The sequence below is a fragment of the Anas platyrhynchos genome, chromosome 10 (assembly GCF_047663525.1).
Source record: "Anas platyrhynchos isolate ZD024472 breed Pekin duck chromosome 10, IASCAAS_PekinDuck_T2T, whole genome shotgun sequence".
Taxonomy (NCBI): domain Eukaryota; kingdom Metazoa; phylum Chordata; class Aves; order Anseriformes; family Anatidae; genus Anas; species Anas platyrhynchos.
The window spans coordinates 10,935,727-10,952,553 of record NC_092596.1 but is presented as its reverse complement, the minus strand read 5'-3'; the positions used below and the strand labels follow the sequence as shown (position 1 = coordinate 10,952,553).

At 38.5% G+C, this 16,827-nt stretch overlaps 1 protein-coding gene across 7 annotated transcripts in view; it reads left to right on the top strand.

Annotated features, from left to right (window-relative positions):
- AFF2 (ALF transcription elongation factor 2) overlaps positions 1–16,827 on the top strand; it is a 357,089-nt gene that overhangs the window by 333,672 nt on the left and 6,590 nt on the right. For all 7 annotated transcript variants that reach the window (XM_021273092.4, XM_013100505.5, XM_027465059.3 and 4 more), the window contains exons 13-19: positions 1,150–1,384; positions 3,302–3,441; positions 3,967–4,030; positions 7,364–7,500; positions 10,602–10,673; positions 11,027–11,120; positions 14,611–14,660. In XM_021273092.4, coding sequence (XP_021128767.3) covers positions 1,150–1,384; positions 3,302–3,441; positions 3,967–4,030; positions 7,364–7,500; positions 10,602–10,673; positions 11,027–11,120; positions 14,611–14,660 — 792 coding nt within the window. The remainder of the gene's footprint in view (positions 1–1,149; positions 1,385–3,301; positions 3,442–3,966; positions 4,031–7,363; positions 7,501–10,601; positions 10,674–11,026; positions 11,121–14,610; positions 14,661–16,827) is intronic.

Genomic DNA, 16,827 nt, shown 5'->3' with positions numbered 1-16,827 from the left:
AAAAGAGGCTGGCCTGGAGTGAGAGGGTGCTGTTACCCTGCATGGTGCCAGAACGAGGAGCAAAGAAACCTGGGTTGCACTCTCCTTTTCACCGGCTACTTTACTGCAAAGTAAATCTATAATTCCTGACACTGACTGAAAGCGACTAGGAATGAAACATAAATTCTTGTTGACTTAATTTGCTATTGAAATTTTAGTCAATAATCATGAAAAGTAAATGATTGTGTAGTGCAATATCAGATGTCTAACAAAACATTAAAATTCAGGTTATCTTCATTGACTGGGTTAGAACAGTGCCTAAAATAAAAATCTATCAGTAGACTGATATGTTAAACAGTGGTAGGGTGTTGTGTTTTTTTTCTTGATGGATTTGAGGGGAGAAAGGTCTAGCATGTGTTTTTTCTTTTTGTTTGTTTTAACTGTGTATCCCAGCTGCCATTTCCAGCCAGCTAACAATTTCTGTACATAAAACAGACAATAGATTATCATATTACTTGAGCTTTCATGTCAAAACCACATTCATTTTCTGAATCACGTTCAATTCATCAACCAATATTTGCTCAAGGGCTTTTGCCAGCTACAATGTATCATTTTAATATAGTGTTGAACATTGGTTTTATTCTAGAGGTCAAATAATTATTATCTTGTTATTGTTATGGTTATCATTTTGTACTTATAAACTGTTTTTTTTGTTCACGTGGCATGTGCTATTACATGTTTTTGCAAAGGTTGCTTATGTGGGCCCTAATGCACCTCTTAAAAAATGCTTAATGTTAAACACGTAAATAGCCATCCTTGATGTCAAAGGAACTAACCCTGGGCATAAAACTTTTCAGCACTTTGCTGAGTCAGAACCTCGCTGACCTCTCAAATGAAGACTGACTCAAATTAGCATTTAAAGTGGGTGCAATTTGTACTAATGCACTGGAAGTCGTCCTCCAAAGTAGGAGGTTTCTGCAGCCATTGAAAAGGCCGAAAAGGCATGGGTGGCTCTTTTCTGTCTGCCTCTCTCCTTTTGACTTTGCTTCTAGGACATGGGGGATCACCGCACGTATCTGAGGGTAGAGCTGGCTTTTCAGTAAATAAAATCTAGAGCTTTGTGCTGTGGAGGATTAACCACGATTGAAATGGTTCTTATCTGTGTCCCAGGAACAGCAGTAGCTCAGTGAAGAAGGTGGCAAAGAAAAGAGAAGAGAAGCTGTTCCCTCCTCCGTTATCCCCCCTCTTGGATGAGCCTGTGCACCGGCGGCACAGCAGTGACAACAGCTCCTTCAGCCAAGAGACCAACATCACAAACACCTCTCAGACCAGCAGCTCTTCCTCCTCTGTTTCTAAACACAGAAAGAATGAAAATAAATCCTCTTCTAACCCCAAAGGAGTCTGTGTAAGTAACAGACCTCAGTTGCTGGAAGTGAACAAGATAAAATAAAATTAACTTAGCTTTGTTCTGTTTGAATTTTTTTCCCTGTATCTATTTTTAAATCCTTATGTAGTTTTGCTCTAAAGCAGCAAGGAGTGAGATCTTTGCAGAGCTTTTTAGGTCAGCATTAGGCATCTACATGGTGTTGTGTATCGCTCTCTGAAACACCCGGGGTCCCTGAGCCTCAGAAGAAAGCCTTTGCAGCCACTGCCTGGTTGTAATTATTTGCCCAACTCTGTAGATAAAACAAGTACATTTTGCAAGTAAAACATCAAGATTTTTTATATCTTTCTCATGAATCATAACCACAAATTATCAGGCAAAATTAAGCAGTATAGTTATACTGAATGTTGTGGCCTAAACTGAACAGAAAATAAAAATCTAACAAAAATATACCTAATCCAACAAAACACCTAATCTAACAAATATACCTAATCTAACAACAATATACCAAAAATATACTCAACACAGAAATGTCTTCTTGCAGGTTTGCAGCCTCCCAGCTATTAGTGGTGAGGTGTATTTGCACCTAATTTCCATGAATTTTGTAATAACTTTTAGATATCACATAAAGATAATTTTTTGCCCCCCAGAAAACACCATTCTGTTACGGCCATGTCCCTACCAAACATTTTCATATAGATATTACTTTCTTTCTTGCCTTTCACCAGATTCAGATGTTTTTTTTTTTTTTTTTTTTTTAGCTAAAAATATATGAAAAAGAGACAAAGCTAGAAGCTGCATAGCAAACTAATTAAAAAAATCACATCAGTTGGTCATCCTCTTCAAAAAATAAAGAGGGAAACCTTAGTTTTCTGGCCCATTTTCAAAAATAATCCTCCCACTAGAATTTCAAAGGTATCACTTAGGATCGAACTGTATTTTAGTATCACTGTCAGAATTAAAAGACAAGAAGGGAATTCAGCCACAGAAAAGGACAAGTGTAGCCCCATTTTTCACAGTTCGCCGCTTTGTGAGAGGTTGTTGCCATGCTCTGTAATAGTAAAACTCAGAAGTTGCATTGGAACATAGGTGACAAATCGCTTCACCTTATTCATTCATCCCTGTTGCTTTCTGATACCATTGTGTCACTTCAAGCTGCGAGAGTAATACACACACCTTCAACTGAAATCAATGCCAAAATGAACTGCGTATGTCAGCAAATAAAATATGCTATGTAAACAGCAGGGCCACTTCCTCTCACTCCCAGCACCTCCAGTCAGATTTATCCTTGGTGTATCTATTATCCTGGTACCCAAAATATTTGTCTTCTAAAATAAGCTAGAATTGTTTTATTAGTTCACTGGTTCATCTTTAATATAGTTTATCTGTTGCGGACATAGCATGAAAGTTGCAATTGCCTGATTTAAGTGCTTCTGTTATGCTTCTGTTTTTAATCAATACGGAGTCACAACTCTTGACTTCTGCTTTCCATTCTTCTCCCTGTTCTGTGTAACAAGGGTGAGGATACTGCTCCTTGCTGAAAGCTGATCAGAGTTTACAGACACCTTGCAGTTACCTACAAATTCTATAGAAAAAGGTGACAATAATGTGATCCACCTCAAATGAAGTCATTTACATCCAGCCCTTCTGCATTAGATTTCCCCATGCTGGCTTTAACGAGTGCCTCCAATCAGAAGTACTGTGTAACCTAGGCTGGCTTTCACCTTGGAGTGTAGGGAAATGAGTTTAGGTGAGGGGTCAGTGGTGCAGTCACAATGCTTACTTAATCTAATAGGCTCATTAGAAAGGATGGAAGGTGGTTTCTTGAGGTTTCCAGGATGCACTTGGCTACATATGCATGCTACTTTGCACCTTAGTTTTTTCATGTGTCTATATGTTTTGAATCATGAAGAATTAACAGCAGTCCTTTTTTTCTAGGAGGAAGAAGCCCACAATGCACCAACAGCCAATGCTCTTCTTGATACCAGCCATCTAGAAACAGACATCTGGTCTGCAATGCCAACTCTGTCTAATGGGAATTCTGAGCCCAGAAGACCTAAAATTACATTTGATGATGCGTAAGTACTATTGGATCTGTGCTAGTTGCATGTTAGATACTTAGGATTTTCGTACAAGTAGAGCTCCCAGTGAAAGACCTTATCCTTGGTTTTAATGCTAACACTGGGCACCTGCGTGGATAGTGCTGCACAGTGGCACATACAGTTTTAATCTTTACAAATGAACTGTTGTCACTGATTAATGAAGTCTCTGTTGATAAATGTTTTCAGATCATGAATGTTGGCTCACAGTAATTCTTCTTCATTTTTTTTTAATTAGTATAAACTATTTTTCCTTTTCCTCTGTTCAGCACATGTTAATGGCTCCTCTGGGTGGCCAGTTTTCACAGCTAGTTATTTTGCATTCAGGTCACCCATCAAAACTTTGCATACAGTAACTTCAGATTAATATCAGGTTAAGATTGAAAGAGATAAGTGGGTGTATATATCTAAATTGTTCTTGGAAGCAGTCAGCATTTTTTTCAAACAATGTTTGTCCAACTGTATGAAAACAAAGACTTGAAATAATTGATTCTGTCTCTTAAGGCTCCACAACGCAGATTATTACATGCAAGAGGCTAAGAAGCTAAAGCATAAAGCAGACGCATTGGTAAGATTTCAAGGCTTTTTTGTCCTTTTCCACTCTGGAACTGGGTATTACAAAAATGTGTCTTCTGAATCTCATCTAAAGCCTCAGAAACCAAGAGGAACTCTGCTATTGACTGAAGCATATTTCAGACTGAACTCTATAAACAAACTGTTCGCAACCATTTGACCATCAGGCCAAAGCCTGAGCACCATTCCTAGACTTTAATGTGTCATTCCCCAAAAAAAGAAACTTTTTGCAATATCTGGTATCTCTTCTGGGGAGAAGCAACAGTCATGCTGTGTGCAAAGGATGTAAGATAATATCTAAAATATTATGTGTTTTTGAAATTTGTCTTCATACTCACTTTGAGCCCAAACCAAAAGTGTTGAAATACTCTGTAACAGAAAGCTAAGAAAGGCAAATCACCCTCCACCCCATAATCAACTGGCAAAACTATTTGATATTTCAAATCCAATTGTTTAAAATTTACGGGAATTGATTTTTAAATGATGCACTCATTTTTATTGCATGCTATTAGGCTGGTAAATAAAGACTCAACAGGCTTTTTTTTTTTAATTCCCCCCCAAAAAAAATCTTGCAGTGAGGTAATTCAATGCTGGGAAAGATTTTTCCCTTGTTTTGGCCCAGATGAAATTCCAGTAAGATTGACCTAATTTTGCAAAGGGTTTTGATAGAACTACCTAATCTGCCAGATTGCAGTTCTGTCATAGTTTATTCAATCCAAGATATTGCTAGTGCTGAAGTGCCATTTATGGCCACTTGTTTTGCAATAAGAGCCTTGCCCCTCTAAGCTACACAAAGCGCAGAACAACAGCTCATTTATGCAGGCTAAGTGGAGCTTGGCTCACCTATTTATTTAAACTAAGACATCTAAAACAGAGTGTGGCTATTCATTTCACCCCTCCAATTCTTTTTCAGCTGTAATTTGGGTGATTATTCACCTCTCACTTTATTATTTGGAGGTTTTGTGTATGCATATTACGTCATTCCACAGCAGAGATTTTTGTAGCTGGGAAGAAGTGTTTGTCAAAAAAGAAAACAATAGCATGCTAAGTTTTAAAAATTAAAGGAAAACTGCTCTCCCTCCTGCTCTCTGATGGGCTGAAGGAGTAAAGGAGAGTTAATATGCCAGGCTACCTGCTTCAGGTCACCAAGGTATCAGCTGTCCCTCCCAGTGCACCTATTTGAAGGAGGTGGCCCACACTGATCCCTACTGGGCAGTTCAGAGCATGTTCAGTCAGAGCCCTGGTGCCTGCACATAGGGAAGGCTGGCAGAGGCACACTGACAACACCTCCAGCAGCTGGCTGACCTTTACAGAAAGCACACGTGGCACTGGCACAGGGCTGCCTGCTCCACGCTAGCAAATATTTACAGGTTCAGGCTCCTGGTGATGTCAACACACTATGTCAATCCGCTTCCCTCCACAGCCTGATTCACTCGGAAAGTGTTGACCTGTCTTCCATCCTCTTACCTTGGCCTATGCCTTATGGAATTAGTGGTGCTTCTCAAGCAGAACTAAGAGGAGCAGGCAAGGCACATCATGCTGCTGCCTGCAGCCCAGCCTTTTCTGTCACTAGCTGTTTGACACCCCAAGTGCTCTTACAGGAATGTGAGGCCATCCGCTACAACACAACTTGTTGGCAGACGTAAATACCCGTGAACAAGCTGGTTTTTTTCTTTTTTTTTTTTTTTTTCTTTCTGTCGTTCTGGTATTTAGGTTTCAACTCCCCACCCCCATACAGCTGCACACAAATTATCTCCATGTAGCACATTTGCTGTGCAAACCCATAGTGTTAGTTGTTCTAGGGGAAACAATTGCTTCTGGTTACTTGGTGCTGACATGGCAAAGATCACACAGAACTGAAAGATGTGTGGCAGTGGCTGGAAAGATAATGCACGTGACCTCAGAATGTGTCAGTAAATGAAAATGAGATGCGTGATGATGCTGTTTCTGAGCTTGTATGGAAAAGAGAGTTCTGGTGAAGGTCGGGGCATTTTGCATCATATGGGAGTGACCCCATGAAAACCTGTCCTTGTCTGGAACAGCAGTGAGGAATCAGCTGATTTGGACATCCATTTTTTTGCAGCGGCCACAAACTGTACCATATGGAAGAGATCTTGGAGACTTTGCTCTGTTCCCAGCTGTGCTGTGATGGGCTGGAGTAATTCCACCTATTCCACTAGAGTCAGTATAGAGCAAAGGGCAGGATGAAATCCTATTTCTGGCTCAAAGTGTACTGAATCTGTTCACAGTCAATTTCCTTTTTTTGTACTACATGAAGTGTTCTTTGGAAGACCTGAAGCAAGGAATTTGAAGTATATGCTTAGTAGTAGCCAGCAGAGTACAGGGAAAACATAAAAATATTTCCCCTTTTGTGATCATTCAGGTAATACCTATCAGTTGTACAAAGGCTTTGTACATAATCAGTGTGAAAGAGCAGAACTTGAAATTAAAACCTTCCAGGAATGCAGAGGGAAGTAGTTATAAGGAGAGCTTTGGAGTAGCCACAAAGCCAAATATACTGTTACCTTGAACCAATATTAAATGTTCTGCTTAATATATTGCTAGGATAGGCTTCCATTTTTGTGAATGGAAAACATATGCAGATGCATCAAAATATTTTGATAAAGACATCCAAAGAAAATTTTAAATGACTTAAAGTATATTGGATCTCCTATATCAAATGCCACATTAGTAGAATTCTTACATCCAGCTATCAAAAATTGAAAATGTTAAATACTATTATAAAATACTTCCTATAAAAATGTCATATATAATATTCATTACACATAAAAAAGAAATCAGTATGTCTAAGTCAGTTTAATCACAACCATTATGAGGGCTAAAACCTTTCGCAATAAAATCCTAGTAAAATAAAATATTTAGCAGTGCTATATTTTTTCCTTTTTTTTTTTTTCATTCCTCTCTTTCAATCATCACATAAGTGATGAGATTTTTTTTTGTCAGCAATCACCACAGAGAGTGACATCTGACATATGGCATGGAGTTGTTACTTAACCCTTGCACAGCGGCATACAAACTTCGTATATTGAGGAGCAATATGGATTTGTCCAAACATGCTGAGTGTCCTTCATTGCCTGTGTAAATCCATGGATGTCAATTGACTTTCCTCTGTGCACTGCCTGGCCATATATTACCTGAAAAGACTTTGCAAAAATACAGACCTTGCTTTAATTTCTGTGTGCAATTCACCCTTACCTAGTGGCATTGCCTTGCTTTCATCCTAATGCTCGTGTTGCTTTGTATTATGATCTGTCTACCTAGAAATTAAAGCTGAAGGATTTTCTTAATTGTGTCATTCCCATTTCAGCTGGAGAAGTTTGGCAAAGCAGTGAATTATGCTGATGCTGCCCTCTCCTTCATCGAGTGTGGGAACGCTATGGAGCGAGATCCATTAGAAGCTAAATCTCCATACACCATGTACTCGGAGACTGTGGAACTCATCAGGTTAATATCCTTTCTGTGATCATTTTCATAATCTCATTTCAGTCATAATTAGAACCTGCTATGTTTTAAAAAATATCGTTTCAACGTATTAATGATTTGTCCAAGGCATCTTCATCTCAGAAGTCATCATAATTAGTTCTTGCCATTTTATTAATGTCATGGAAAATTTATAATTGATGGACACTGCTTTTATAAATTATCCCCTTTAGAGGTTATAATGTGAGTGTTATAATTTGCAATATTCATAAAATTAAAATTGAAATGTAGTGGGTGGAAGTAAAGTATAGTAATTTCACTGTTTGGCAATGACACTTGTCTTTTAAAAGGTGTAGTTTTATAATTCAAAACATTAAAGTGAGTCTATCAGGATTTCTATTACAAACCCTGTTTTTAGAGGTTTATAACTTGGCTGTTAAAAAAAGCTCTGAAGCCTGGCACTTAAGATCATAATCAAAGATGAAGCTTTGTGCATGTATTGTGTTAAAGAAGTATACTTTTTAATGATAAAAGAGTGCTAAACAGCTGAATTAGTTTTAATACAGTTTTGTAAACTTGTGGGTTAGAATACAGATGAATGAGCCTTTACTTACTAATAAAATACCCGAATCAGTATTTGGAAATCTGCTACTGTTACCTGTAGCTATTTCATAGTGTGGGCTCCGTGGAAATGATGGTCTCCTGAGTAACTAAGGTTTTGTTTGCTTTACTTGCACAAATTACCAAAGTGAAATCAAGCAGGATTAAATTTACCTGTAAGTAGAACAACAGGATTTTTCTTCAGTGTGACACATCTTTGCTTTCCCCAGTGTATGCTGGGAATATCATTGGTAAGTTGGTGTAATTACTGGCAGTATACACAAGAGGAAGAAAAGGAAGCAAATCAGACCTGTAAATGTTTGTTTTTTAATAGAACAAAGGTGGGGCTTTTTGACATACAGGATTTTGACATGCCAGATTAGCTATTAAAGACTGCCAAAAATAATACATGTTTTACATTTTGAATAAGTAGGTATTTACATAATAAAATGCATCAAATCTGAAGAAGCTCTTACTCTCAGGTAAATAATACTTCTGTTAAATATTTAAAAACGTGTTTTAACATCTTACACTTCTTTAAGAAGAAGAAAGTCTAAAGAGATTATTCAACAAAAACTGATGTTCACTCAACATTTAGATCCAAATTAAACCCTCAAGAGCAGTGGAATTAAGAAAATCTGCTTCATGGTGCTGAAACTCTTTATGCACTTTAGCAGCAGATAGCTCAATACTTTGTGTGCTGATCTACACAACTACAGTCATATGGCATGATAAACTGTAGGAATATTCTTTAAAGAAGTGAGTGCTTCTTCATGGGAAACCACATTTATTTTTATTTTTTAAGAAAACCACACAGCACAGTTGAAAATCTTGTTCCTCAGTCCAGCAGTCTGTCTATTCAGAAGTGGATGGATGGAAAATCTTCATTCATTCGAGAGCTGCAAAACGTGTGCTAGTTAACTTAGAGAGCAGCAGCCCTAGGAGTAGCTCACAAATGGATGATCCCTGCAGCTTTTCTCCACATGCAGTGCTGGTGCTGGATGGAGTCAGATGAGTCCATCCACAGCTGCACCTTGGAGCAACTGGCCCTCAGCCAGATCAAGGGGTTCCTGGTAGTTCCTTTATCAGCACAGTCCTACTGTGGGCTACATGATAGATGGATCTTGGCATGGAAGCAGCACCTAACTATTTCTGAATTGCTTTTTGAATGGCTTTTGACTGTGCAGAAATTTGGACTTTTTTTTTTAGGGTAGACCTTTTCTAGCTCCATTTATGGTGTGGAGACACACAGTGGACAAATACACAATTCTTGTGGACTACAGTGGGTGCTGAATGTACAAGCGAAGCATGCAGCTTTCTTAGCATGTCTCCTAATGTTAACGTATTTTTACTGTGGTCTATGAAACAGTAACTCCTCCCTCTGTCGGAGGCCCATTTTTTTTCCCTCAAAAAAAGAGGAGCATCAAAGAGATCGGGCATATCAGAGACATGACATTCAAAGGTGTTTGGGTTAATGATAATGCTAAACTCCCTAACATAATACTGAAAATCCCAAAGAGAAATACATCGTTGTGTTTGATCAGACTCATTCAGTATGACTGAAATAACAATACCGAAGAGCAGGTGAGAGAGGACACGGAGGAAGCACATCAGGTGCTGTGCTCCAGCTGCAGGCTGGGGGCTGATGATGGGGGTAGCGGGAGGAAGGCAGCGTGAGAGCAGCACAGCTTGCCTGCACTCCATTACCTCCTTGTAAATGAGAACTCATCAAGACTGCCTGGATACCTTAAAACTTTCTTACGCAACGCTGAACCCTATTACTTATTCTAACACAAGTACCTGTGAAATTGCATTAGGGCTCAGAACAATGATTTTATGTGATGAATTGATTTTCAAGAGACTAAATGCATGGCATGAAGTGTGCTCAGTGTGCTCAGTTAAAGACAAAAGAAAGAGAGAGTGAGAAGGTAGAAATACTCAATCTTTGAACATACAAATGCTGGACAGCATCAGTTCAATAGAGAGGGGAGACAAAGTATACAAGACTCAAAGTCATGGACCTAAGAACTTAAAAAGCTGTAAACATGACCTTTCCTGTATTTAAAACCACTTTCTATATAAAATACATTAAAAGCTTTGGAAAAGCATATATGAGAAGGATGAAGAAGGTATTACTCAAGGCCAAAGTATTACATGTAAAACCTTGTTACACATTACTCTACTCTTCAATACATATCGGGCCAAGATCTTATGCTTCTGTCCAGTGCTCATCAGTACTGTTTGCAGGGCTCAGCCCAGATGGCTACATATAACACAGCTAACGTGCTCAAGAACAAGTCACCTTGTTGGCCCCAAAAATGGGTTGGCAATTTATTTTAGCCCACCAGATTTTACATGGTGCTTTCTGTTGAATTTTGTATCATCGTACTGTTATGGAACAATGTGATCATTTCCCATTGTGATTGGAGAAGTTTATCTATGTGTAGCTGTTATTTTTTTAATTGTACCACCAGTAATCTCAGAAACATCTTACACGTTTCTTTTCGCTTTACCTTTTTGACAAGGTATGCCATGAGACTCAAGAATTTCACAGGCTCTTCTGCTACAGAAGGGGACAAGAAACTAGCAGTTTTATGGTAAGTCCCACTGCGACAATGAGAAGCAGCTAAAATCTTAAGGAGGACTTTAAAAGTACTGAATTACTTAAGCAGCTTACAGAAGATCATTATTCTTGTTTTCCATTAAACTATTAAAGGATAACTAATGGATTTCTTCAGCAGCTGACTAAACATTTATTCTTCTAATTTATACTCTTATCAAGATGGGATTTTAATGCTTTTGACCATTTTTTTTATTTTTCTCCATTTGCTTATATTTCAAAATCTAACCTTAGAACAGAAACTGCAAAATATAGGTCAGCTTTTTTTTTTTCAGTTCATAGGTTTCATTAAGCAATGGAATTAACATAATCCTTTCCTAATTACCACAGCTACCGATGCTTATCGCTTCTCTACTTGAGAATGTTTAAACTAAAGAAGGACCATGCTATGAAGTACTCCAGATCTCTGATGGAATATTTTAAGGTAATCTTTATTCTGTTTAATTTATTGATGTGAAATGAAATTCATACCAGCAGTGAGAGCTCTCACAAGTATAACTGCATGGCTCAGAAGTCCCACATTTAACCTCTCCCCTGGGAAATGCAGGCAGGATGGCGGCCAGGGAGTGGGGACAGAAGTGATTTGGGGGATTTTTGGATTAGCCACTTGATTCAAAAGACCATGCTCAGCAACTCTACTAAAATAACATTATTCTCAACGCCATGTAATGTTTATACAAGTTTCTGTAAAGGAAAATGATTCTTTCAAGATTTCAATGTGCAAGTGATTATGAGCTGACCCCCAATGAACCATAATAAAGCAATTATTTAGGCTTTACTTAGTTAAATTTAGATTTAAATTCAGCTAGATAAGCTGAATCTTATTGCACACTCACAGATTTTTCGGACTCTTCTTTAACTGACGTCAGCTATCTCCAGAGTAAGTCTACTTGCTGCCTTGCAACTTCAGCTCAATAGGAGCTGCCTTTAGCACTCTCCTTTTATTTCTGAGGAACTTCAGATAATCTTGTGTAAATCTTAAAAGTTTTCCTCTGCCTTGAAAGAGTGGGGACCAAGTGACTGTTATGACTCAGTGATGTTTTCCTTTACCTTGTCAAATGCTGTTCATCCAGTGTAAGAACAAGTTCTCACCTTCTCTAATTTGGGAGAATCTTTCTGCAGTTTCCCAAGGTTTTGATATTTATATTTTACTAGCTAATACTGTTTGAAGTATACATTAATTCTTGTACTTGATTATTATATATTATTTTGTAATTATGTAATTGTACTGCTATGACAGCCCATGGGTCTCTTTCTTTCTTTTTTTTTTTTTTTTCAGCCTCTTTGAATTTGGCCCAGGTTTTGACATGTTAGTACTGCAATGCACTAAACATTGTACCACTGCAGTTTTAATATTTTCATACAAATAGTCATAAAATGGTTATTCTGTTGTAAAAGTCCAGCATGATCTCATGCTAGGAACCACCATTCAGCCCTGACTTCACCGTTATTCTCAGTGTGTGCGTATGTCTGTAACTTCAGTAATATTTCTCTTCATCTTCTGCTTAAATTGAAGATGTCCTGAAGTCATTAGGTGTTCTGTTGTCTTCAGTGAGTTTTCAGTCAGGGATTTGCGCAATAAAATTTCAACTAGACACATTTATAGCCTCAGCATTTTCATGAAGTGCATTCCTTCCACTTCAGATTTTATCCAGGATGGGTATAGGCTGTCTCTTACAAAAATGATTATTAGATAAATCATTTGATAAACTTTAACTGCTGAAAGCAATGATTTCTTTTTTTTTTTTTTTTAAAAAAAAAAAAGTGGGGTGATTTTCTGTTCCCTTAAAGCCCCTTTACTTTCTCTGACTGTGCAAAGAAAAGACTGTATGTGCAATGAAGAACATATTATTACTGTCAGCATAAGACTGTTTGACTGCATCTGCATGGAGAATCTGTTTTAATGTAAATGAAAATAAGAGGGGAAAAAAAGGTAATAAAGTAGACATACCAAAAAAGCTGATTTGGGACTTTCCAGTTGAAGCTGAGTATTTCAGCTAAAGTTACTGTGCATATGTTATGGGCCACTGTAACTCATTTGCTAGAAATAGTGTTTGAGCGTATACAATTATATGTTCAGGATCTTTTTGTAGGGAAGACATCCAAGGAGAAAAGACAAGAATGGGAGCTGTTAACTATGTATCAGTTTTGTATTGCTGCACAATGTTCTCTGTTCATTGGCAAGAATCCGTAATACAAATTAAATGGATTAACTATTTTAATAGAGTTGTTATTCAAAGTTTTGCACAATTTTAATTACGGAGAGCAACCCACTGTTTACAGCAAAGCTGAAGAGGAGTATTTTTATATAATTGTTTTTCATACTTTTCCTCATAGGAACTTTGTCCAAATTGAAACCATTTGGGAACAGAACTGGTTCTGATTAATTTCCAATTAAAAGTCTCAAATTGGTATTTTTGACATTTCAAAACAGAAAATAACCTTTTAATCATAAAAAATAATTTTGAAATTTAGAGAGAACTTGAGTTATAATATAGCCAAAAAGATAAATGTTTAAAATTGAAATAGAACTTTTTAAAATCAGCAGAAGTGACATCCTTTTATTCATTCCATCTATGAGTTTCAAGAAGATGTTTAAGTTTTTGGAAAATGTGTTGTCACTAGTCCTCAGCAAAAATATTTCAAACATTCTAGTTGTCAAATAACTACCTCCCATCAAGATGTAGTCTTGAGATACTCTCTCTAGACACTGTCGGGAACAATCCCCAGACAGTAGAAACTAATCTCAAAGCTGCTGCTTCATCTCTGAAGGCTTTCCAGGGGAGTTTAGCATCTCCCTCTTTCTTATGTATGAGTGGGTGGCAAAAATACACAGTACGTGTGCTCTGTAGTACAGAACGTTCCAGTTCATGCTCACATCTTTCATAAAACACGGTGGCATGCTGTACAGGAACATATAACCATGGCCAGTGTTATGGTTTGGGCATTTTTTTTCTGCTTTGGTCAATCCTGTTTGGCAAATTCAGCTATGTTTTAGAAGTCGAGCATAGGATTTTACTGTCAGAGTCAGCTGCATGTCCCTTGTCTGCTCTGTGCTCCACTGGATCTCTGTGCCTCATGTGCAACGCCGTGATTATAGTAATCAAATGAGTCTTGTAATAATAACAGTAATACTTGTATTACTTGCAGAGAACTTGTAAAATTTGATTGAATTTTTACTGTGTGCTGACTTCTTTGCAAGAGAGCTCAGAGTGATTGTTTTCAGAGAGCACACACAGATAGCTTCAGCCCTGATCCTACCGCTTCTTACAGGAACTAGAAAAGATACTATCCAGTCTGAGCAAGACTGGAAAAAATCTGTGCTTTCTTGTTGCTGGGCAGTCTTTGTACTGGGTTGTACAAGGTGCCACACAGATGTGAAAGGCAGATAGAGTAAGCAGGTAAGGCAAGTCCATTTGTGCAAATAAAATACATAAAAATAAGAGCATTCAAGCAGATCCTTACTTAGAAGTTTTATTTCTATCTGAATCCCAAGCCACCTTCCCTTGTAACTTGGGAGAATTGCATTTTGGTAAGGCATCTGCAAGAATTCCTTTTGTTTCTGATTAAAAATTGCAGGTCCCCCTAAAGATAAGGAGTCATTTGCACTCTGAAGAGCTGACTTTGTAGAATAAGTTTAAGTGGTAATTAAACCAATTCTTTGTAAACTCTGTCTGATTTTACCAAGGCTTTGCTGTATCCCCTCTTTCATCGAGTGACTTTTATGCTGCTGGTTGGAACCTACCAGTCACCCACCAGCCGCTTAATTATGAGAGTGATGTGCAGTGCTGCTGTTCTGCTACACGCACTGCAGCTCTTCCTACTAAAGCAGGGAGTGTTGAACCTTCAGTCATCAGTATTCATGTACTTCATCTTACATCTCCTTTATTTACCTTTTGGTTTTGTACTTGCAGAACTCTTCAAAAGCCTCACAGGCCCCCTCACCTTGGGGCGGCAATGGAAAGTGAGTATTTTTTGCTATGTATTTCTGTCTGGGACCAAGTGTTTCTGGGGAGGGAAGGGGAAATGTTTTGGTATCTCTAAAGACAAAATCCAGGCCATGATATGTGGTTTGGGAGCTACAGGTATGTTGCAAATATCCAGCAGGTAGAAAATGTTCTTCTCGGCAACAAAATTGATCTTCATGGATAATGTTCAATACAGCTGCCTTTGGCTTGTGGGGATAAGTTTCCTCTGGGCTAAATTATTAACCCGTGTAAGCCATCCACTGTGGGTGGAAAGGAAGAGCTGAAACACACCTTCTTTGTTCAAAGCTCCCGTAAGTCTAAAATCAGCTGTGGTGGGTCCGTGCTGAATTCTTTGACAGTTTGCTTCTCCAGCCAAATGAAGGCCATAAAAATATCTGCTAATTAGCTAGCAAGTACCATGTCATTTCAGGAAGCCAAAGTAAAGTTAACCTTCATTGCAATGATTTTTCAATGATTCGTTCAGTAATGAAAGACCAATGAATTTTTCATTGATATATGGTAAGTGCTGATTAATAAAACTGAAGGCATAATAGTGGTAAAAATGTTAGGGCACTTAGTCAACCAATTATCAGAGGCTTTATACTCATGTTAAAACATCCTTGCTTCAAATGTGAAACCAGAGTAATGCAGTTATGGTCTGCTGTTCAGTGAAGGCGCATTGCTGCTGCAACCTTGCCTGTATCTTGTGACATCCATTTCCACCTGGCACACATTTTTCCTGCTCCTTCTCCTGGTCACACATACAGATAAAAGAAAGGAGAAGGACTTTACCTTTCTTTTCTTCTTTATTTGAGTAGTCTGAAAATGATTATTGGTAATGGTCTCTTTCTGGTGATTCATAAGAAGAAATGACTGTTAGGCACTCCTGAGGAGCCAACTACGGAAACAAAGTAATGCAACTGTAGAAGGGGTTGAAATTTAGCACACAAAGAATTGAAGTTTTCATACAGGAAAAATGTCTTTACCATGAGGGTGGTAACCAGAACTGGCTTCCTAGCGAGGTGGTTGATCCCCCATGCCAGTCAGCGTTCAAGAGGCATTTGGATAATGCCTTCAAGAACATGTTTTAACTTTTGGTTAGCCCTGAAATGGTCAGACAGTTGGACTTGATGGTCTTTGAAGGTCCCTTCCAACGGAACTATTCCATTCTATTAAGCCAGTCTATCGAGGCTTTTAAATGTGAGTGAAATCTTGTATTGCAATAGAAATGCAGTAAGGGTCTACATCAAGTTTTAGTGCCAAAGTAGACCACTGGAACATCACACCTCTTTTGTTTCTTTAGAAATGGCTATACCCATCTTTTATTACTAGAAAGAAGCACTTAGAGGGGAAGAATAATTAATATGACAAGGTCTTGTTGTAGTGGTGTTATTAAGACACCAGTGACCCGTCCACATCCAGGCCTTCTGACCCCTCTGCCCTCCAAGTGACTCTGAGCTGCCGTATATCCCAGGTGTGTCCTAGTGGGCTCAGGGCTTTCTGTGGGCCTGATGCTGCCACTGGTAGTACGTGCTTTGCCTTCCTCAGGGCTACTGGCTCTCCAGATCCTTTTTATTCTCCTGCAAATTTGTACCAGGTGGGAGGAGAAGTCACACTACAGAGAGACCAAACACCGTCAGGGTGTGGCTGGGGACAGAGCAGCAGCCTGGTTCAAGAAGGGGAGGCAGCAGGATATTCTTAAATCTTTTTTTGAACAAAGCAAAGCTTATCTATCGCCATGAAGTGTTGTCTGGCTCAGGATCTCACGCCATCCAAAATCTCAGCTTGGCTCGCTGGAATTTTTGTCCACTTTTGTTTGAAAGGATTGTGAACCTCTACGAAGTTGGCCCGAGTTCCAGGCTGGCAATGAAACAAGTTTTCCCTGGTTTCATTACAGAAATGTTTCCCACCTCTAGCGACAGAAAGCACAAAATAGAGAGATTTAATAGACTCACCACAGTAATAATGGCCGTGCACAACGGGGTAAATCCAATGAACAATGTGCTTTATTTGGCAGAAGTGCGTCAGCTTGTTGTAAGTGCCTCTAACAAAATACTCCTGGTCCCCTCAGATACTTATGATTTTTAACTGCTCCCAGACCTAATCGAGTAGAGTTCAGCTCTTCTGTGCATTAAAGACGCTGCGGCGTGTCAAGTAACCAGG